Source organism: Miniopterus schreibersii (assembly GCF_964146895.1).
Source record: "Miniopterus schreibersii genome assembly, chromosome: 12".
Taxonomy (NCBI): Eukaryota; Metazoa; Chordata; class Mammalia; order Chiroptera; family Miniopteridae; genus Miniopterus; species Miniopterus schreibersii.
The window spans coordinates 4,576,683-4,600,019 of record NC_138112.1 but is presented as its reverse complement, the minus strand read 5'-3'; the positions used below and the strand labels follow the sequence as shown (position 1 = coordinate 4,600,019).

Here is a 23,337-nt window from a genome sequence, read left to right as displayed (position 1 = left end):
CTTACTACTGAAACAAAACTCCTATAAATCAGTAAGACATACAATCCAGTAGAAAAATGGGCAAAAGACTTACTTAAGCAGAAACTTCACAAAATAGGCCAACAGACATGAAAAGCAGCTCAGCCTCATTATTAAAGAAAAAATAGAAAAACTAAATCACAATGAGATAACCATTACAAACTCACGAGACTGACAAAAATCACAAAGGGGAATAATATACAGCACTGGGGAAGTCGTGCGAAAATGGAAACCCACGCACAGGCCTGGCACCAGGCTGGCATTCTCAAATGAAAGCTGAAAACAGACACACTGTATGACCCACAAATTCACTCTTAGGTTTACATTCTTAAATGTTTAAGAATGAACATTAATGCTCAAGAGTGTAACAGGATAAATGTTTGAGAATGTTTTACAGCTGTCAGTAGAGCTCCAAACTGAAAGCAATTAAAGAGCCATCAATAGATACAATCGAAAAATAACTTATGATATATTCATACCATGGAATATAGAAATAAAAGTGAATGAATCACAGCTAAACAAACATGGATAAATCCCCCAAACATAGTGCTGTGTGGATAAGACTCAAAATAACACATTCTGTATGATTCCATTCATACATAGTTCAAAAAAAGGCAAACTCTATTAAATATGGGCCATTGCACATTATATTCAATATAAATGGCTACCCTGAAGCAAACCTCCTGAGGGATGCATTTGACAGGTGGTAAAACTACTTTTTAAAAAACCCCTCTTAAACAAAGCAAGTAACACAAAAATCAAGACAGTGATTCCCTCTTGGGGGAAGGATGAAGTTGAGACGGCGGGGTGCTGTCTGGGCTGATGAAATTACTATCTATTTCCTGATACGAGTGGTAACTGCACAGTGATTCATTAAAGTATACGTATATGGGTAAGGCATGTTTCTGTGCATATACATGGCATCGCACCATAAGCAATGGAAAGGGAAAAAGGAAGTTCCTTTTTCTCCCTCACCCCTTCTATTCCTTGCTGTTCAGAGTCATCTCACTGAGATCTAAGCTCCACTCCCAGAGGGCTCGGGAGGGCAGGGATCGGGCTGCTTCTCTCACCACTGATTTCCTAGTGCCTAGAAGAGAAGGCAGTCAATAAATATCTTGCAAGTGATTCACTGACTGACTAAAAACAGAGGGAGGGAGAAAAAGAGAGGTAAGTATAAAAAAGGGAATAAATGTATGAGAACTCGGAGCAGCTCTTAGGGAATAGTTATGAGGGCAGGAACTGGGAGCTTCTTGCTAAAACAGGGATCCTGCTGGAGTTTTTGTTGAAAACAACAATAATACTATATGAAGAACAGCAAATGACAGACTTTATATACAATGATAAAGTCTACAGTTGTAATTAAATACAATGTAAAAGGAGAAGTAAATATTTTAATGATATGTATAATCACTGTCATAATACAATGGCAATTAGGTATAAATTATAAATAGCTCACATCACTAAAAATATTAGCATTAATCTTATGATAAAATAACCATTTCTCAATAACTCATGTTAAGGATAAAGACAGCATACATTATGTTATGGTCTGCATGTTTGTGTCCCACCAAATTCATATGTTGAAATCCTAATGCCCAATATGATGATACTAGAAGGTGGGAACCTTTGGGAAGTGCTTAGTTCATGAGGGTGGAGCCCTCACAAATGGGATTCATGCCCTTACAGAGGAGGCTCTAGAGAAACCTTAGCCTTTCCCACTGTATGAGGACACAGCTATAAACAGGAGGATGGCCTTTACCATAAGGCAACTAGGCTGCAGTCATGATCTCGAAATTCTAGCCTCCAGAACTGTGAGCAATAAGTTTCTGTTGTTTTTAAGCCATCTAGACTGTGGTATTTTGTTATAGCAACCTGAATACTGAGACACATTATTTTAAATAATTTAAGTGATTTAAAAATTCATTTTTGTCTATAATGTCACTATCTCCCCTAACTGAACAAGAGCTGTAACAAAGAGATTCAAATGTCCCTTCTTTAATATGTCCAACTTAAGGTAAACAAGCTTGATAAACCAGCAAATTGAAAAACATGGATGACCAGAAGAAAGGGGAGAAAAATATCCAAATACTGGATAGTAAACAAACAAACAACAAACAAACAAACTGGGTAACCAACAGTTGACACAATTTTGGCACATCTTTCAGATAAATCTTAACTCTCCCCTATTTTATATAACATATTTTTTTATTATACCTTTAAAATATTCAAATCCGTTAGGTGACAAGCCAGTGAATGAACAAAGTCTAACCCTTTCTTTAAAACCTTACCCACTCTGTATTCAGTAACCACCATCTCCTAGCTTCCCAGAACTACCCTCACCTGAAGGAACACTGGACTGCTGTATTACGTCAGCTCGTGTCAGCCTGGGGTCATTCTAATTAGAGGACATAAGTAAAGTAAATTACACTCTCAAAGCTAGCTCAGTTCACAGGGCTCAGGATGAAGAGCACTGTTAGGCTAAGCACTGGTGCAATATAAAGAACAGAAGGGTGACGATGCTGTAAGTAAAAACAAGTACAAAGGGTTAAGTAAATAGGCTCTGTAGTCCTGAAGTGCACTAACAAATGCCAAAGAAAGGAGTGGAGAGTATTAACACTAAAGCCCTATACAGAATTGCTATGCTCTCATAACATTATGATACATCTGGTAAGAGGTTAATATCCATAAATTTATAAAGAACTCATACAACTAAACACCAACCCCCCAAAAATCCAATTGAAAAATGGGCAAAGGACCTGAATAGACACTTCTCCAAAGAGGACATACAGATGGCCAAGAGACACAGGAGAAAATGCTCAGCGTCGCTAATCATCAGAGATGCAAATTAAACCCACAATGTGGTATCACCTCACACCTGTCAGAATGGCTGCGCCAACAAGTCAATGGGCAACACATGCCGAAGAGGCTGCAGAGAAAGGGGAGCCCTTCCGCATTGCTGGTGGGAATGCAGACGGGTGCAGCCACTATGGAAAACAGCGTGGAGGGTCCTCAAAAAATTACAGATGGAGCTGCCTTTTGACCCAGCGGCTCCACTTCTGGGTATGTATCTGAAGAAATCCAAAATATCAGTTTGAAAGAATATATGCACCCCTACGCTCATTGCAGTGTTATTTACAATAGCCAAGATAGGGAAGCAACCCAAGTGCCCATCAATAGACAGGTGGATAAAAGGTTGTGGTACATTTACACAATGAAATATTACCCAGCCATAAAAAAGAACGAAATCTTACCATTTACAACAGTATGAATGGACTTGAAGGATATTATACTAAGTGAATTAGGTTGGTCAGAGAAAAACAAATGCCATATGATTTCACTTATATGTGAAATCTAAAGAACAAGTAAATGAACAAACAAAACATAAATAGACTGATAGATACAGAGAAGAGGCTGACAGCTGCCAGAGGGGAGGAGTTTAGGGGGCTGGGTGAGAAAGGTGAAGGGGTTGAGAAGTACAGATCGGTAGTTGAAAAATAGTCAGAGGGATGTAAAGTACAGCACAGGGAACACGGTCAAAAACACTGTAGTAACTGTGTGGTGCCAGGTGGGTACTGGAGATACTGAGAGGGTCACCTTGTGAAGCACACGGTTGTCTAACCATTATGCTGTACACCTGAAACTAACGCAAAATATTAAATATAAACTGTAATTCAAAAATAATATAAAATATCCGGGTAGCTCAGTTGGTTGGAATGTCATCCCGGTATGTCAAGGTTGCACGCTCAATCCCCATTCAGGACACAGACAAGAATCAACCAATGAGTGCCTAACTGGGTGGAACAGCAGGTCGATGTTTCTCGCCACCCCCTCACTTCCACCTTCTCTTCCTCACTCCCTTTCTCTCTCTAAAACCAATAAATAAAAATTTAAAAAGGAAACAGTCACAGGATGTAGGTATAGGATAGGGAATATAGTGAATAATATTGTAATAACTATATATAGTGTCAGAGGGGTACTAGACTTACGGGGGTAATCACTTCGAAAGATATATAAATGTCTAATTACTATATTTTACATCTGAAACTAATATTGTACATCAGCTATAAATGAAAAATAAATAAAAATTTTTAAAAACCCAATATGGGATAGAATAAGTAAATTACAGCATATCTACTTGATATGCAATCATTAAAAATGATTATATGGAGCAGCATGGGAAAAATATTTGATATAATATAAAGGATAGAAACTGCACATAAGATTATACATACACTGACTATAATTATGGAAAAATACATAGTTAAAGAACAAAAGAAATGCACTCAAAATGATAAGTTTAGGATGTGGGATTCCAGTTTGAATATTTAGAAATCTTTTGTTGTTTAAATTTCCTATAGTGTGCTTATATTATTCTATAATTAAAATTTTAATTTAAAGGCTTTAAAATGTCATCTTAAATAAAAAGAAATAAAATACTGAACAGTTAGTTTCAGAATAGGTAGGAAGATGCCTCAGAAAATACTTTATATCCCTTACTGTTTATTTATTGGCAACAGGAAAGATTTATAACCTACAGATTCAACATTAAAATGATGAATATTCTAAAGTTACAGAAGAAGAGGGAGAAACAACAGAAGAAACTGGTCAAGATGGGTACTCAACAGAGGCCATATGGGTGGAGTTGTTCTCTTCATGTGCCTATGGTCATTATTTCTCCACTTATAAATGGCGCCTAAGATCATTTAAGTCTCTTTTCCAACCCCCAACACCCTGGTTGGCTGGTTAGCTTCTGTCTGCAGGCTGAAATGGTATCTTATATCCCCTTCCCCTTAATACACAGCAGCAGACTCTAATTTGAACCACATGTCTTTCTTCTAAAGATGGTTTAACTATCAATTTTGAGACCTGAAATTCTTTGTTCTAGGCAGGATCAGGAGCTCGGGGCTTTAGAGAGTAGTGATGCTGATTCCCTGAAAGTAAGTATATCATCAACTGGGTATGTGATCAGGGGAAAGAGGGAAGAATGGGTGGCACTAATTTAAAAATCAGGACAACTGCAACAGGAAATTCTCTTACTTGGCCCACCACTTCAAAGTGATACCCTTGACTCCTTTTTTGGCTGACCAAGGAGCAATCCAAAACAGATGGAAACAGACCAGGCAGAGCCTACAGCCAGTTCCCATGTTCCCAGTCTCTGTTAGGGTAACGCAGAACTGATAACTGACGGCCAATCCCTCCAAGGGTAACCTGCACTTCACTTCACTGTAGTTACAAGTATGGACCAAAAGAAGCCACCTGCTAGCCTGACTAGCTCAGAGAAGGCCTGCGCGCGTGGCGGCCTTGCAAACTCAGAGACCTGAAATAACCACAAAGGATGGTCTGAAATTAAGACTTTTTTGAAGTAAAAAGCAGTTATGGTGGGTAGTCATGTCCTAGACTGGTATCTGCCCTGACAATGGTCAATCTTTCCCTTATCTGAGCCAGTCTACTGTCTTTTTGCATCTACAATAACATACTGTTGGAATAACATACTGTCAGTCATTTTTCCTTTTTCCAGACCCCTCAAAGCACAGGCACCACCTGCTGAGACCACAGATCCCTCACTGTTATTTTTATCATGTTAACTGTTGACTATTAACTAACCTGTACCCATCATTGGACTTTTTACCCAATCCCAGAGGTCCCCCTCCGAACTTGGCTTTCTCCCGCCTCCCTAATCTATCACGGGGGATTTCATGTGACCCGCTTGCGTCTCCTCTTTTGACTGTCATCTGTAAAGCAAGGTGGAAACTGCCGTTCTCCAGAGCATTATCTCAGTCCGTTGAGATTCTGCTTCCCAGCATTTGTCAAATACACTCACAAAAATTCTTCACAGGTTTGAATGTTTCTTACATTAACACAAGTAAACAGCTTGTACGTAGGGGGCAGAAGAAAAAATGAAGTGGGAAATTTTTTATTTATTCTAAATAAACAACCTCACCAGGAAACACTGTGACAAGACCCTTCAAATTTAATTTTTTAATTTTTAAAATTTTTTTTTGCACATTTAGTATATTTTATTGTGCCACATAGCTCAGAACCAACAGCCATACCAAGAAGTAATTGTAATTGAATTTTCAATTTTAATTTTGTTGTTGTTCAAAATATCACAGATGTCCCCCTTTTCTCCCCATTGACCCCTTCCACCCAGCACCCAGCACCCTCCCGTCCCTCACCACACCACTGTCTGTGTCCCTGGGTTATGCATATATGCATATAAATCCTTTGGTTAATCTGTCCCCACCCACCCACCCCCACCTTCCTTCTGAGATTCATCAGTCTGATTCATGCTTCCAAGATCCTTCACATTTTAAAATCTGAAAACTTCTGAGGACTCATAACCCCAATACTGCACTTGCAATTAGAGACAAAGACCAAATACAGAAATAATTTTGGCCCTTGATTAATTTCTCAATAGACTAAGGCAGGAAGGGGGCAGGGAACAAGATTTCAGGTGTTCTTGCTAGAAATGACTCAAAGAACCAAAGATCAACACCCTTATAAGAACACTATATAAATAGGACTTAATCTGTTATTTATAGGGACTGTTAAAATGGAACATGACACATAAGGAACTAATCTTCCTTTTCCTAAACAATATTACTAGTCTAGAAATCATGTGACTCAAAAGCTTTATTTGCAATTGAACCAAACAAGCGTCTACTGTGTGGATCTCAGAATAACGCTTGTGATAAAGGATGAGTTTCAAAGTTCCCAGGAGTCACTGTATTAGTTCACTCTTAAAATGGGTCTTGGGAAATCCTCAGTGTTTAGCAATCATTCCAACCCCTGGCTGAACTTCCTGACTAGGAGCTAATAGAAAAGTAACGCCGAAAACTATGACTCGCTGCCAGAGCACTTATACACAAGAGAAAATTCCTTCATGGGGGAAAAAAACACAAGCAACCAGCATTTGGGTGAGGGGCCGCAAGGTTACTTTAGTTTAAGAAACCAGAGGAGGTCAGATTAGAGGAGGGGAGACTCAAAGAATACATCTACCTTTTTGGAAAGGTATGTGGTAAAATAATACACTATTATTTTTGTTGCAGCTGCTGCTTTTACACCATATATGGGGCTGTACCACATCTGTCACTTAATTTTAGCAATCTCTTGACTCTCTCCAACCCCTGAGCACTATATATCTCTACAGTATGATCACTATCTCTGTAGGAATAAAAGTTTAAAAAACAAAAATGTAGGACCAGCATTATATTGACATTTTCTTTTTTTGTTAATCCGCACCCGAGGATATTTTTTCCATTGATTATTAAAGAGTGGGAGGGAAGAAGGGAGGGAGGGGGAGAGAGAGAGACATTGATTGGCTGCCTCCTGCCCCCACCCCGACTGGGGCTGGGAACAAACCTGCAACCCAGGTATGTGCCCTTGACTGGAATCAAACTCTCCACCCTTCGGTCTGTTGGCCGACACTCTACCACTGAGCCACACCGGCGAGGGCTACAGTGGCATTTTCAATGAATGATGTCTTTTTTCCCAAAGCTGTAAAATACTTTAGCAGTTTGGATCACTGAACTCAGCTATTTTTAAATGAGGCAATAAACCAATCCCTTCCACTCTATTACAGATAGCACTACTCCAACCCTTCTCATAAAAAACAAAAAGTTTTCCCGATCTTTCCATCGGGCTCGCTACTGAGTAGAGGTATAGAGAAAGGGATGGAATGACACATTTTCTGTAACACTTGCAAGCAATATTCACTGGAATTCTTGAAAACATTAATGCATACAGTTAAAGTCATTGTTCTAAATCATATCAGATAGTACAATACAAATGCAATCATTCAATCATGAAAATTTCTAATAGTGACAGGTGACAATACTATAAAAAAATTTTAAGTGCTTTTTTAGACCATGATAAATCAAAGTCCCCTTAAATCCTCAACAGAAACTGAAGATAACAAGTGGAAATATAGTATATAGGTATAATAACAATAGTTTCCAAGTTAAAAATTAAAACTTATGGTCTTAAGAATGGTCTGCTTACCAAAAAGTAAGTAGAAGCCCGCTTTTGGATCAAAGAAGTTATGATTATCACGTATGAAGTTCTGAGGTATTGCCCAGAAATTAAAAGTAGGTAAGAAAACACCCTCTTAGGTTAAAATTGATAGAATAAACATAACTCCAATGAGAGCAAACATTGAAAAGTAATCCACCACCCTGGCCAGTTTGCTCAGTGGTTAGAGCGCCAGCCCTCAGACTGAAGGGTCCCAGGTTCGATTCCAGCGAAGGGCATGCACCTCGCTTGCAGGCTCGATCCCTGGCCCTGGGGGAGGCAACCAATTGATGTCTCTCTCACAGCGATGTCTCTCCCTCCCTCCCTTCCACTCTCTCTGAAAAGCAATGTGTGAGGAGAAAAAAAAAAGTAATCCACCTAAAAGGTAACATGTAAATATAATCATAGGAGCAGGCACTCTCTAAGTTTTTGAGGGATCATTGATGAGTTCTTAGCACAAGCTGAATCAGACACGCATGGTCCCTGTCCCCATGGAGAGCTTGGTCCCTTGGGGGAGGACATACGACATGATCTAACTATATAATTATAAGCATCAAATGAGTTTTAGGGAGGTTCAGGGGGGACTGGTATATAAGAGAGAAGGGTTTTCCTGAGGAAAAGTCCACCAAGAGTGCAGAGGATCTCTCAGGCCAGGTCCAATAAAGCAGGGCCGTAGCTGCACTAGAGTGAAGACACTGCGACACGGACTGCGAGCGCTCGGGATTCTTTCGTTTTTAATCCTCACAAGGACGTTTTTTTCCATTGCTTTTCAGAGAGTGGAAGGGAGAGAGAGAGACATCCGTGTGAGAGACACATCCCTTGGCTGCCTGCCCAGGGCAGGGGCCGAGCCTGCAACCGAGGCACGTGCCCGGGCTGGAGGCGAGCCCGGGGCCCTCAGTGCGCGGCCCGCGGGCCAGGCAAGCACCCAGTGTTTCCAACTGTTTTGATGCACAACCTTCTTTCAGATCTCCCAAAAAAGAAATTTTAAAAATAATTTCATTTTTGCATAATTTGTGATAAAGTAATGTTAAGATTTTATTTTACATTATTATCTTATTAAAGATTAATTTAAAAATTTTTATAAATATTATTTAAGAAAAATTCATTTCCCCCCACTTTTCAGGTGACTCACTAATTTATTTAAATGATATAAGAAAAAGCAGCAATTTAAAATTGGTACGTCATGTTTAGTTTGGAAGCCACATATATATTAAGATTATAATATCCAAAATAGTCAAAAACTTTTCATGACCTGCTTTTGGAATGCCTGCTTTTTTAATCTAAAAAACAAACTTGTTTATCTGAATTTTTACGTTTTGTTTTTAAATGACGCATGGATAAGCAAGTTTAGCACTTTGCAAATGTTACACTATGAATGTAGTTTATTCCCAACAAAGCAAACTAGTATATGTATGTGTGTATAAAATTTTGTTTTTGAAGTTCTACAAACTCCTGATGTGATCAAATGAAGACAATTCATGAATGTGGTAAAGTCTGTTTTGAGGCATGGTAGAATTATCATTTTTACCTTCATTAACTGGGAATTTTAGCATCAGTTTTCCTTGCGCATTTTGTTGCCCAGTGGTGCGCTATGATGTAAATTTAATAAAATGTGATGAAAAACTGCATCCTGGTTGATACTATCATGGTAACCAACTACGGTATGATTGAGTCCAACGCATGCTCATTAGCTCCCTGCTGGCAGGGAGACTCTTTGATTTACACGCGGAGGCCCTCAGACTATTCCATCTAAGGAGAGTCGGGAGACCAAATTCTTACTTCATTGATTGCCTTCTAAAAAACAGAAAAGGCAAGCGAAGTCATTATTACTTTTTATGACATCAATCTCCTAGAACACAGAGAACCTCTAAGGATTCAGAAATCACTGACTGGGAAAAGATACCGTAAACTATTTGAGGTGTTAAGAGCGGTCTGTGTGTAGCCTGAACAAGGAGTCAGAGACCACACATACAGGTTGTTTTTTAAAGACCAGATGAAATACTCCTCAGGATCTTGAAACTCCTTTTGTCTTGAATCTTTGCCTACCACTAGGTAGCTGAGATTTTCTCTTACGACTTTAAGAGAGCTGATACAAGTCAGTGTCAGGACTTCTAAAAGGAGAACCAATTCTGCACTAGCGGGGCCTCTTATTCACACTGTCACCCAGAGAAGGCCTGCCTAAGACATCAGCCCACCGTGGCCATCCTTTTGGGGTGTATACAAGTATCAATCATTATGCTGTATGTATGTCTGAAACGAAGATAATGTTATATGTCACCTATATCTTCAAACCCGAAAGTTTTGGACTTCTGACATCACCTTCATTTAAGTCTCCAGCCCACTCTACACACACAGTGGGCACTTCTTCAGAGTCTGACTGAAAAGTACTCTGGATGACTTGTTAGTCCCTCCCAACATCAACTTGCAATAGAGGAGCTTTAAGACCCTGGACAAAAACAGAGTTGGGGAAATATGGTCTTAGGTACACTTATAAAAGTTCTTATAGTTTTTATACATCCATTAATAAAATTAAAACACTGTAAATAAGTAGAACATCAATGTCCTTTAAAAACATCTTAAAATAGAAACCACAGGTAAATTTGCACCTAATTTCCTTCAACCCTTCCTTACTTGCTAGAGATCTTTCAAAATTGTCATTTTTTGCAGCTTCAGTAAGATGCTGGTAAATTAATTTTTCTTTGTTCCAGATATTATGTACATGAAGATGTGGCTTTGGCTTTTAATCAACACTTATCCACATTTTATCAAATGTTGTGTCCAACATGGTCCCAACATAAAGAGCCATTTGAAATTCTGAGATGTTCTGGTAGGTCCAAAACACATGCCATCCAGCCCTCTTTCACTCAGCTCAGTTCCCTTCTCCCCCACAGATGGAGGCCAGCTTTTGAGGCTCAGGTTTCCTTTCCCACAGCTTCTCTTCTTTTCCCAAGGCCTCAAAGCAAAAGCTTCCATTTCTTTTCTGCTTCCTGCTTCCCTCTTCTTTTCTATTGTACCTCCAGTTCCTCTCCCCCCTAATTATTCCCCAAATAAAGGATCTATAATTGCCAGAGACTGGCATGGAAATCCTTGAGGTTGAGAAAAAGTAATAGAGAAGTCAATGTGCACACACTAGAATTCTGTGTAAGAGGAACCTATGGTTGGGGGAAGAAATTCTTTATCTTCAGTCTCTCTAACTGATGTCTGTTTATATATCCTCAGGCATAATGCTGCAGTGTGCCAAGAGTTATGTGAAACTATAGGCTAAATAAAATACATCTTCCTGGAACATCAGTTTTTTTCTATGTTAAATAGCATGTTAGACAGTTGAATAATTTTAATATTAAAACAAATACAAACATGACATTGAGGAGAACACAAAATGTTCATGAATTTAAAAGATAAAGCATGTGATTAAAAATGTGTTTAAAGTGAGCCATTTCAGACTATGTGATCAGCGTGCCCACCCCGACCCTGTGTGGGTTCATCCCGTGTAAGGGAAACTGCAGTGGGAAAGTCTGAGAAGCAATGCTTCTGTACTGGTAGCACAGCTACTGCAAGCAAGAACCTAGAAATAGAAAATTGTTATTGATGCTAGCAAGGCATAATCGTTTTTCAGGATAAGACCTTACTTATAATCTATAACCATGAATGACAATAAACCTGCTCATCTGAATTTTAACTTTAGATTTTTTTTTATACAAAGTCAGTCAACTACGAAATGTCTTTTGAATGAAGGTGCGTTAATTCTTCATCTGTAAAAGTCCAGTCTTAGGAATAGAATTCAAGAAAGAAGTTTACAAATTTTATTTTCCCAAGGGTCAACCTCCATTAAATTTGCTTAGCAGCTTCCTGTTGAAAGTCATACACCATTTCAGGGTGAGAACATGTACTGAGTCGAGGCATTATGATTCCTAGGCTCTTCTATGATGACCTGGATTCAGGAAAGTCACATGGCCTCTGTGGGTCTCAATTTATTGACCTGTCAACCAGGAGGTGTACTGAGTGATTATCTAAATGAAAGATGTTAGCATTATAACATAAAATTTGTGACTGATATGATGAATATTGTATAACTAATTTTTTGTGACCAGTCAGGGACATTCTTAATTAACACACTGTAGAAGGGTTGTCAGAAAACCAAGGTTTCCAACCTTTACTTCCTATATGATTGTAAGGTCAATGGACTTACAAACTTTTTTACTTTCTCACTGTGAGTAAATGAAATAGTCTGGATCTCACTACATCAAGGTCAAAAATTTCCACAGTACTTTAAATACATGCACTCTGGAAATTCTTTCCAAAATACTGGCTTTGCTGTAGTTGTACTTCAGATCTTTGCTGTCTACTGATTGCCAACTAAAACAATAACACCGGAGTGGAAACTATCTCATGGAGACCATTCTGGGAGTCGACATTTAAAGAGAAAAGTTTCCAACTTCCTTAGGTTGGAAAAAAAGTTTTCACAATTTTCAAAACATTCTCAAAACATCTTAGTATTTCAAATAACTTTGTTTCAGGGAGTAAGCCAGCTACATTTAAATTTTTTCTTGAGCAATCTTTTTTTAAATGTAGGAATTTCTCTACTTAATCTTTGGAAACAAGAATTAAAATTAGTTTCAAATAGCAGTGCATCAACAATTAAAAATAAGACAAAACCATTTTTCTTTGGTAGGTTTACATTCCATCAATAAGAAAATCTGATTTCTCTATTTCTAAACATATCTTTAAGTAGAAGTCCCTTCCTCCTGCCTTGCCCTTTTTCCCTCTTCATGTCTTCCACCCCACCCTTATGCAGGATCCACACCTTAGGCAGGATTTTCCCATTCCACAGCTTTTTAATTGACCTTCTTATTGCCTTCCTGTCCCTTCCCCCTATTCCCACCTATTTTTCTTATCCATCCTGTATCTGATTTATTAAGCCTGGTATTCAAATAATTTCACAATCTAGTATCAATACCTACCTCTCCTGCCTTCTCAGGCATGACTCCCCTGCGCAGGCTCCCCTCAGCCAGCTGCTTTACCCTGCCTGCAAATATGCCATGTGCCCTCCATTGCTGCTCATGCTCCTCCACTCAGCTTCCCGTTGTAATCAAAACAAAATCCCAGACCTGGCCAGTGTGGCTCAGTGGTTAGAGCATCAGCCTGCAGACCTAAGGGTTGTGGGTTTGATTCCTGGTCAGGGGCATGTACCTGGGCTGCTGGTTCGATCACCAGCCCCAGTTGGGGTGTGAGAGGCAACCAATCAATGAGTCTCTCTCACATCGATGTTTCTCTCTCTCTCTCTCCCCCTCCCCTCCACTCTCTCTAAGGATCAATGGAAAAAATATCCTCAGGTAAGGATTAAAAAACAAAACAAAACAAATCCCAAATCCTCACCATGTGCATAAGGACCCCCATGACCTGGCCCTGGCTGGCTCCCCACCCCCTCTCTTTCCTTCTCCCCCTATTTATCATCTCCAGCCGTGCTAACCTTTCTCCAACCACCTCGAATATGCTAAATCCATCTCCGTGGGGCCTTTACACTGCTCTCCCTTCTGCTTGGAAGGCTCTGACTATCCTGGTTAAAAGAAATCTCTCTCCCACAAGTCATCACTTTACTCACTGTATCATTTTCACAGCCCTTATGAGAGCTTATTTGTTTATGTGTTTACGGTCTGTCTCCGCCATCAGAACTTTAGTTCTGAGGGATTATTTTATCTGCTGCTGTATCCCAGTGCCTAGATCAGTGTTTCCACATAGCAGATGCTTTCTTAACCTTTGCTGACGGACCAATCGTAATCCTACTGGAATTCTCTCCTCTACACCTACACCTTAAAGCATCCTGCTCACTCTTTAAAACTCGTCTCCAATGTTCTGTCCTCCATAGGGTGTTTATGTGCTTCTCACCACCGGCCAAGGTTCAGATCAATTAAGTTACTGAGCACCTGCTATAGAACAGGTATGCGCTAGGCAGCGGTGGAGAAACAATCAACAGTCCTCGTGGCATTTACAGTGTAATGGAATTTTATAAACTGCAGTGGTTTCTTCATCCTCTGAAATCCTAATTAGGCTGTATAATTAATGTGATAGTGAGTCACATATGCCTTGTAGCGTTCCTTCTATTGTACCAAACATGCTGTTGGTAGCTGTTGAACATGCTGTCCCCCAGGAATGGAGACTATATGCCAAGAGAGCCATGCTGTGCCCCCCGATCCTTCATCTGCTCCCCTGTGGACCTCACATATTTGATGCATGGAAAGTAAAAGGTAAGAGGCTAAGAACCCCATTCTTTTCCCAGAGTTGGACTCTACATGAAAGAAACTTACATGAGTGTTCTTTATAAGAAAATTCAAAGTTTTGGAATGCTAAAGGTATGTGTTTTGACAACTCTCATGTTTTCTGAATAAGCTATATTTGCATGCCAAGTATGATGAAATTAAATGATATACGTGAAAATGCTTTGCAAAGTACTTTATATGTGTAAAACATAATTTCTGTGTTATTTCACTTTTCAAAGGTCTAAGCATTTGCTGCCCAAATAGACTGTACATTTTTGAGATTAGGAGTCACTTCCTACACGTCTTTTTTCTCTTTCATGACACCTGAGCAAAGAGCCTTGGTTAACAACAGTTCAGAGTTCAGAGAGCCACTATACATTCTTAGTTCTAGGCCTGGTAACTCTGCCTTTCAGAAATAAAATGTTTTATTCTGAAAACGATTGATGTTCATTCTGGATTACTAATGCCAGAAACATATTTTAAATAATTCTACAAAAGACAGGTTTGCTACTGTCATTAAGAGGTTTTTTTTTAATTTTAAAACCAAAAAGAAAACCAAGTTATTTACCCAGGTTTTATTCTCTCTAGAAATAGCAACAGAACAAAGATTCACAGATAAGAATTTAAGTACAAAAACTCTTAAACCATAGGATGATGTTGGATCTTTTAATACACGTAACTGCAGTTTACTTCTCACGTCCAGCAAACACATACTCTATTAAAGAGGGCTGTTATAATAGCCACACTGTTTTATATTATCAAGGATTAAATGTAAGTTGCCACATTAATTCATACAAAAAGTCAAAATAAATTAATGTAAACACAAGCATCCCCAGAACAACTTACCCATCTTCTACACTTGAACAGGATGCATAATCTTTTCATTAAAACAACTTAGGTAAACACTGGCATAAGGAAAACATGACTTCTTTAAATTCTCTCATCTAAATTTTTATTAATTCCACACTAATTTGCCACTATAACATATATTAATAATGATTTTTTTAAATGAGGTGCTTAAGATGTAATATTTTAAATAAAACAAAAAACTCTTTTCTCCCTCATGTGTTTCTTTCATAGGCAGTAGTATAGTAGTTCCTTCTAACTGAGATTTATACTTCATCAGTAAGCTCACTGAAAACATCAGGGATCTGGAAAGTACTTTTAGGTTCTAGACTAAAAAAGTTGATTTCATTACTTATCTGACCTTATCCTGTCAGAACTATCCAACCTTGCTCTCCAAAATTAGTCAGCTGTAGTCAGCTTCAATTAGAAGTGTTTCTCCCACTGGTCCACTAAGTTCAAAGAAGACTTGGCAGATAGCAATGGGAATTCTATCTAATTTACGTGGAAGAGGAAGTTCAGGCAATGATTAATGAATGATGGTGGCATGCAGGAAAGAATGCATAAGCAAAGACAATCTCAGATATTACAGCAGGGCAAAAACCTAGAGGTGTTCATTTATTTTTTGCTTTTCTCAAAAAACAAATAATAAAAATACAGACTTTGGATTAATTAATTTCAAAATCTTGGCAAAGTATATGTGCTAACACAGAGAGCACCAACGGCCAGCTGCCAACACCCGAGGACTCTGTAGTTACACATCAGCAGGCAGAGACTTACTGTGACTGCATGGGTTTAACTATTAACAAAGAAAAACATTTAAAGATCTCCTTACCTAAATATTTGTCAGTAGAGTGCCTAAGTTCAATTATCACTTACCAGTGCTTTTACATTTGCTTTCTCAATGCAAAAACTAAATGCTATACAAATTTCCCTAATTAAATTAAAATGGTCCTAATTCAAAATCAAGAACCAAGGAAGCATTAAAAAAATTTTAACCTTTGGTCACTGGAGTGAGAATAAAACTGTAGAGGCAATAGAGGGCCTTCTTTTAACTCACTACCCCAATCAGGAATCCAAAGACCCCTATAATAACATTTGGGGTAAGCTAAATAATAGCCCCCTCACCACCCCAAAGATATCCATGTCCTAATCCACGTAACTTGTGAATGAATTTGGTACCTAAGCAGTAAAGGGGACTTCTGAAGACATGATTAGGTTAAGGATCCTGAGATAGTGAGATAGCCTGTATTATTCAGGAGGCCCAATGTAATCCCGAGAGACCTTATAAGAAAAGAGCAGGAGGATCAGGTTAGGAGAAGGAGGTATGACATTGGAAGCAAGAGATGGAGTGATGTGTGGAAGGGGCTAAAGCCAAGGAAGGCAGGGCCTCTAAGAGCTGAAAAAGCAGGAAAGTGCATTCTCCAGAGCCCCCAGAATGAACCAGTCTACCAGCACCTTGATTTTAGCCACGAAGGCTCATTTCAGATTTCTGACCTCCAGAACAGTAAGATAATAAATATGTGTTTTTCAAGCCATTAAATTTGTCGTAATTTGTTATAGCAACAATAGAAAATTACAAACGAATAATTACAAAAAAAGGTTTGAAATTGCCAGGCCTTTCCATGCTACCCACCTCTGTGGGAACTACCAGCATCTAGAGTTTTGGAGAATATAAAACAGACACAGGGCAAAGGAAAAACATGATTTTATGTAAGACAAAGACAGCCTCAATTCCCACCTACTATACACTGAGCATGTAGAGACAGTGTGAAAGTTCTAAACAAGATTGCATCCGTCAGCCTGACTTAAGAGAAATAAAAAGCACACATGACATTTGAAGGATGTAAAAGTACAGCCTGGAAAGGGAACAGACTTATCTACACAAAGGAACTGTCAGAAGAATCACCAACCTGCAAGGGTATACGTAGGTACTTTGGCCTATAATAGAATATAAATCTGAACTCTCGCTTCCTGCCCTATTAAGGAGGGAAATCTTCAGCACTGCTTTCTACATTGGCTTTTCAAAGCAATTATATTCTAGCTATACTTCAGTATTCTATATGAGACTCCCACCCTTTTGATCTGGGAGAAGGGGGACACACAATGCAATACTAAAAACCGTCAGAAAACGAAAATGGTTTATTTTCATATTTATCCTTTCTATTTGTCATCTGCAGTCACTTCCTTCTATCAATAGGTGGTGGTCTAGTACTGGTGAGGCAAATGCTGAGAGCTCACTGAAAGGGAAGTATAAGTAGACTGAGGCAGTGAAAAGTGCTGAGGCTCTGTCAGACAAGCAGATGAGTGAAATCTGAGGAAAGAGATGGACTACCTTTAACTATATAAGATCTAGCCTTCCTAAATTATCATAAACTGCAGTCTTTAGAATAAGCAAGCTCTGTATTAGGAGTGACATAAATCTACCTTCTCAAGTGAAGCTGAAAGGATATATAAATTTAGCAGTTTTTCTTCCTACTTTTTCTGTATTTCATTTCTTATTATTTAAAATGGACTAGTCAACCAAAATAATAAAACTTTCAATTAAATATCACCCCTTTTCTTTCTTTCCTCCCAGCAAATAGCATAAATGTACTTTGAAAATGTATCAGTTTTCAAGTCCCACACACAAAACCCCTGTATTTTCGCAATACTTCTTTCTGAATAGATGGGAAAAGGCAACCCCTTGCTTTAAGAACCTTGAAGGAAAAGCTCTTTTATTCTTTTTAAAAACTTCATCTTTATTGCTGAAAGTATTACAGATGTCCTCTTTTTTCCCCATTGACCCCTTCCACCTCACACTGTGACCCCCCACACTATTGTCTGTGTCCATGGGCTATGCATACATGGGTGTAAGCTTTCAGGTTACTCTTATTTCACATCCTCAACACGACTCTCACCTGCTATTTTGATATTCAGATTGGCATCCAGAAGCAAATTCTCAGCTTTTAGATCACGATGAACTATGTTCCGACAGTGACAAAAAAAGACAGCTGCGACGATCTGCTTGAACTTCCGGCGGGCTTCCTTCTCTGCCATTCTACCATGGGCCACCAGGTGGTCTGGGGGAGGAAGAGCACAGTCAGTTCTCATTGTGGACACTGGGGTAATTTCAAAAGGGAGATGTAAGGAGGGATGGGGTGTGTGCACCAAATGAATGAGCTAACGGAAGTGAAATAGAAAACAACATACAGTCCTGGTTTCATCTATAAGAATTCATTACTAATCGGTACCCAAACTATTTTAAGTAGAAACCCTGTTATACATACCTATGCCTAAGAACACACTTACCCTACCACAAGAAAAAAAAGAGTTCTGAGGGACATAATGGTATTTTTCACGGATCGTAACATTTAACACCTTTCTTTTCTTATCTCCACTGCAAAAATTTACATACACACAGCAAACATACACTTGAAGATAAGTATCAGCAATACTTCCTGTGCTAAAGGGCGAGTCAGAAAGCAAAGTCAAATTAAACTTAAGGCTAATATCCCTCTCCTGCTTTCTCAAAGTTTTACAATATGACATAAAAATATATATTTATTTGGTGATTATGTTCCGTAATGCATGATAATATGCCTGCATCTTTAAATCTGTATTTACTGTGCTTCCCAAATATTTTTAAAACTATATTACTAATTTTTACAGATAACATCAATAGAAAATCAGGTAAATTTTCCACCACTATATTTATTTATTTTTTAACAATAACTTTTCTTTAAAAAAAAGTTTTTATTTCAGGGAGAGGGAGTGAGAGGGAGAAACATCAGTGATGAAAAGAGTCATTGATCGGCTGTCTTCTGCACGCCCCCCACTGAGGATCGAGCCAGAAGCATGGGTATGTGCCCTGACTGGGAATAAAACTGTGAGCTGCTGGTTCATGGGTCGGCGCTCAGCCACTGAGCCACATCTGCTGGCTCTACCACTTTAAATGAAATAATTTCATTGGCTATGTTATTAACTAAGGTATATAGCAAAATAATTTATATGTGCCTGGCTGGCGTGGCTCAGCGGTTGAGCATCGACCTATGAGCCAGGAGATTGAGGTTTGATTCCCAGTCAGGGCACATGCCGGGGTTGCGGGCTCCATCCCCAGTGGGGGGGGGTGCAGGAGGCAGCTGATCAATGACCCTCTCATCACTGATGTTTTTATCTCTCTTTCCGCTCTCCCTTCTTCACTCTGAAATCAACAAAGATATATTTTTTAAAAATCTACTAACACCTATGCAATAAATTTAAAAAAAAAGAATTTATGTTATAAAACTTTAGAGTACTATAAATCAGGCTATCTTCTATATTTAAAAATGAAATGGTTGAATCAATATCATAAATTTTTTTTTTAATATATGTTTATTGATTTCAGAGAGAGAGAGAGAGAAACATCAATGATGAGAGAGAGTCATTGACTGGCTGCCTCCTGCACGCCCTCTACTGGGGATCGAGCCCACAACCGGGGCATGTGCCCTGACCGGGAATCAAACCGCAATCTCCTGGATCCTAGGTCGATGCTCAACCCCTGAGCCATGCCTGGCCGGGCAATACCATAAATTCTTTAAGTTTGTTTTCTAGCAGTAGCATTAGGTTTATACTGAAGCAATGACATACATATCCTTAACCCAGTTCTTCATATACCTAGTTTCATGACAGCTGATGGGATTAGAAATGTTAGCAGATACAATTTGCTCTGTTTTAAATTTCTAATAGTTTCATCAGCACTATCCCTAAAACAGCTGATCTAGCTGGGAAAAGGACACATTTGCCATCATAAGCATCTTGAGATAGTGGAAAAGTAAAAAATTAAACACTATAAATAAATGTATTATTGTTTATAATAGTTTCAGTAATACTACCCAATTGTTTTGGTGCTACTGCAATCACCAATAGGACCAGTCAGGTATAGCTTTTCTTCATCACAAAGAGGGAGTTTGGATAAAACATATGTTACCAGTAATGACTGTTAAGACTAAGAGCTTAGGTACAAAATAAACTGATGAACAAAACAGATTCTGTTGCAAACAGAGGAACAGGGGGAGGGCGGGAAGAGATTAATCAAAAACTTATATGCCTATGTGCATAACCCAGGGATAAATGATAGTGTGGGGAAGGCCTGGGGGGGGGGGGGGCGGGAGTGGGATTGGAGGGGACCACGGGGGGGGGGGGAGAACAACACATCTGTAACACTTTCATCAATAAATATTAAAGCTATTTTATTTATTTATTTATGTATTTATTTATTTATTATTTTTTTAAATATATCTTTATTGATTTCAGAGAGAGGAAAGGAGAGGGAGAGAGAGAGACAGAAACATCAATGATGAGAGGGTCATTGATTGAGCCCACAACCCGGGCATGTGCCCTGACCGGGAATCGAACCCCGATCACCTGGATCCTAGGTCAACGCTCAACCGCTGAGCCACGCCTGGCCGGGCTAAACCTATTTTTTTTAAAAAAAAGACTAAGAGCTTAAGACACGAAATCTGAGGGAGGGCATAAAGAAGGGGAGCCAAATGACAATCCATCTACATAGCAGATTTTCAAATAATTTAAATTCTGATCAAAAAGAGCATAAAATTTTGGAGACCAAAAATACAGTAATTTTAATAAAAATGTCTTATAGATCATTTAAATTATTAAGAAAAAACCCTTCAAAGGAATGTTATAATTCTAGGGTTATGAATCACCCACACACAAGATCTTTGAAGCATTTCCCTCAAAAACAATCATTACAGCCAAGATTACCAATTGAGTAAAGAAAGGAGAATATAAGAAGTGTTCAGCTTAGAAGTTCAGAGGGCTAGAATATGGCTTTCTATGGGAGTTTAGAGGCGGTGATAAATAAGATCCCACTCTGGTGCATTTAGGCTTCTGGTGAGACCTGTCACATGAATTTTAAACAACACAAAGTCCCTAACTAGAGACAGTAACTTAATATAAGCTGTTAAAGACCTGGACATCCATCAGATGTACAACAGTATGTTTTATTTCAAAAAGCCATTCTCTGACAGTACCTGCTCCATTAACCCCCCCCCATTTTCTCTTAACCCAAGGCCTAATTATTCTAATAATATGTTTTAGCTGCTAAACGTTGTCTAATTAAAGAGCTTTGAAGAGACAGCTATTCTTGAGAAACATAAAAATAAACCCTTATGAAGGTTTACCATCAGAAGCTCATTTGGCCAGGCCAACCATTAATTAAAATGCCCAAGAGACAGTCGTCTGGCAGTAAATACTAATTACCAGACACATCAAAGAGCTTCTTAAATACAACAGAATGATTAATTTAGTAATTTCCAAAATAAGTGATTTTCTTTTATTAAAAAACAACAACCAACCTCTTTATATTTTCTAAGTACTTTGTTTTCTTAAAGTGATCAGAAAGCTCTCAAAATTGTACACAGGCCGGGGCTGGTGGAATGCAGCCTAGTTCTGTTTTATCTCTACAATGACACACTGGTTGTCCTTGTGCAAATCATTTATACTGCCAATATCCTCACCTCTTGATTTGCCAAATAGAAATAAATTCTGTTACATGCTAGGGCCAAAGAAAGGATAGTGTATTTGGGTATAAACATGTATTGAGATTAAGAGTTATCATATATGACATAACTCTAACTTTGAAGACATTTAAAAAGCTATTTTTTTTAAAGGTCTGGGGCAAGAGTATACAGAGAATATTTAAGAATTTGGTTAAGAGATCACAAGGTTCTTCAGGATTCTGTATGCTTGAAGGTGATTATTAGATACATCATTTGTCACTGTTACATGGCTCTGGTAGAGGTATTTATGATAGTACTGTAGGTAAAACATATTAAACTATATAGTATTTTTCCTAAAGTTACCTATAGAATCCCTACAGTTATAAAGAAAATATACAAATCATTTTTAAAAGTGTTGGCTGCAAACATTAGATGTTTTCTCCTAGCCATTGTATTTGATGTTCAAGTTTTCTCCTATTTGGGAGCACTGTGCTCTTTTCCAAATACAGGACCATCTTAACGGCTCAATGTCATTCAGATTTTCCCTCTGCATTTAGTTTTGTCCATCTTATTAGCCCCCGCCCCCACCGCCTATCCCTGTGTGTTTCGGCATAAACGGCAGGGTCTGTGGGTGTGCCAGGAAGCCAGCAGCCTGCGTGGTTTTCAGTCCCTGCGGAAACCGCCTTTCAGCTGCCCGGGGACAAATGGCTGCTTTATGTTCATGTGTGCTCTACAGGCAGTAAGCAAAAATTCTTCAAGCTCACATGGGATAGTTTACTTTCAGCAAAGAAACCCAGAGCAGACTGCACTTAACACAGTCACAGCATTTGAATAAATACTGGGGTAATTTCAGAAAGCAAATGAAACAAAATGGCTCCTGAACCACGCAATATTTAAAGTATGTTCTGAATCGTGTCAGGATAAGCCCCAGCTGCAAGGAACTCCAAAGAGCTGTCCTGCTTCCTCCAGGCAGTTCAGTGAGCCAGCTCTCCCAAATGCTGGGTGAGACGCCGCCCACATCTTCTGTGCCAAACACCCCACACGGCCCTGGCGTCCCTAGTCCCAGTTCCTCCTCCCTGGCCCAGGCGGTCTTCAGTCAGAACCTGCTACATCAACTCCCTCACAGTCAAGCTCTTTTTCACTACCAACTAACTACTTATCTATTTACTTGCCGCTAAATGTCTCAGGGAAATTTAAAGTTTTTCTCTATCACAACTTCACTCCACCCATTTCATCCCAGACAAGGATGAGGCAACTCTCAGGTAAAAGGAGAAAAAGCTTCTGTTTCAAGCTCTTAGCAGAAGGAAGGAGTCCAAGCTCTTCCTCACTTTCCATCACCACGTATCACTTGGCGCTGCACTTCTTTCATCTTCATTATCGGCTCTTCTTCACGAAATAAAAAGCAGATAGTGAAACCAAGGGATTTCTAGCTCATGGGGAAACAAATTCTGAAGTTTCAAAAGCATTAGATAGAGCACCAGCATGTGTGTAAAGTTTGCTTTGGAATTCACTGCTTGTCATTTTGTCCCAATCTGACTCAGGAGGCTATATCTTGTGGTACATTTAGATTCTAACCTTTCAAAGAGCAAAAATACACATCAGGCAGTCTTGACTTCCGCAGCCAGCTCCACTGGTGTGTCAGAGGCATGCCACTAATGGGGCAGTGTTGGGAGGCAACGCTGCTTTAAGTCACTTTTCCACTGTAAACAGACAGGGTCGCCATTTGTCTG

General features: G+C 39.0%; 1 protein-coding gene across 7 annotated transcripts in view; it reads right to left on the bottom strand.

Moving 5' to 3' along the window:
* SIK3 (SIK family kinase 3) overlaps positions 1-23,337 on the bottom strand; it is a gene marked incomplete at its 5' end in the record, with an annotated part of 260,849 nt that overhangs the window by 59,538 nt on the left and 177,974 nt on the right. For all 7 annotated transcript variants that reach the window (XM_081153135.1, XM_081153139.1, XM_081153137.1 and 4 more), the window contains one exon: positions 18,029-18,190. In XM_081153135.1, coding sequence (XP_081009261.1) covers positions 18,029-18,190 — 162 coding nt within the window. The remainder of the gene's footprint in view (positions 1-18,028; positions 18,191-23,337) is intronic.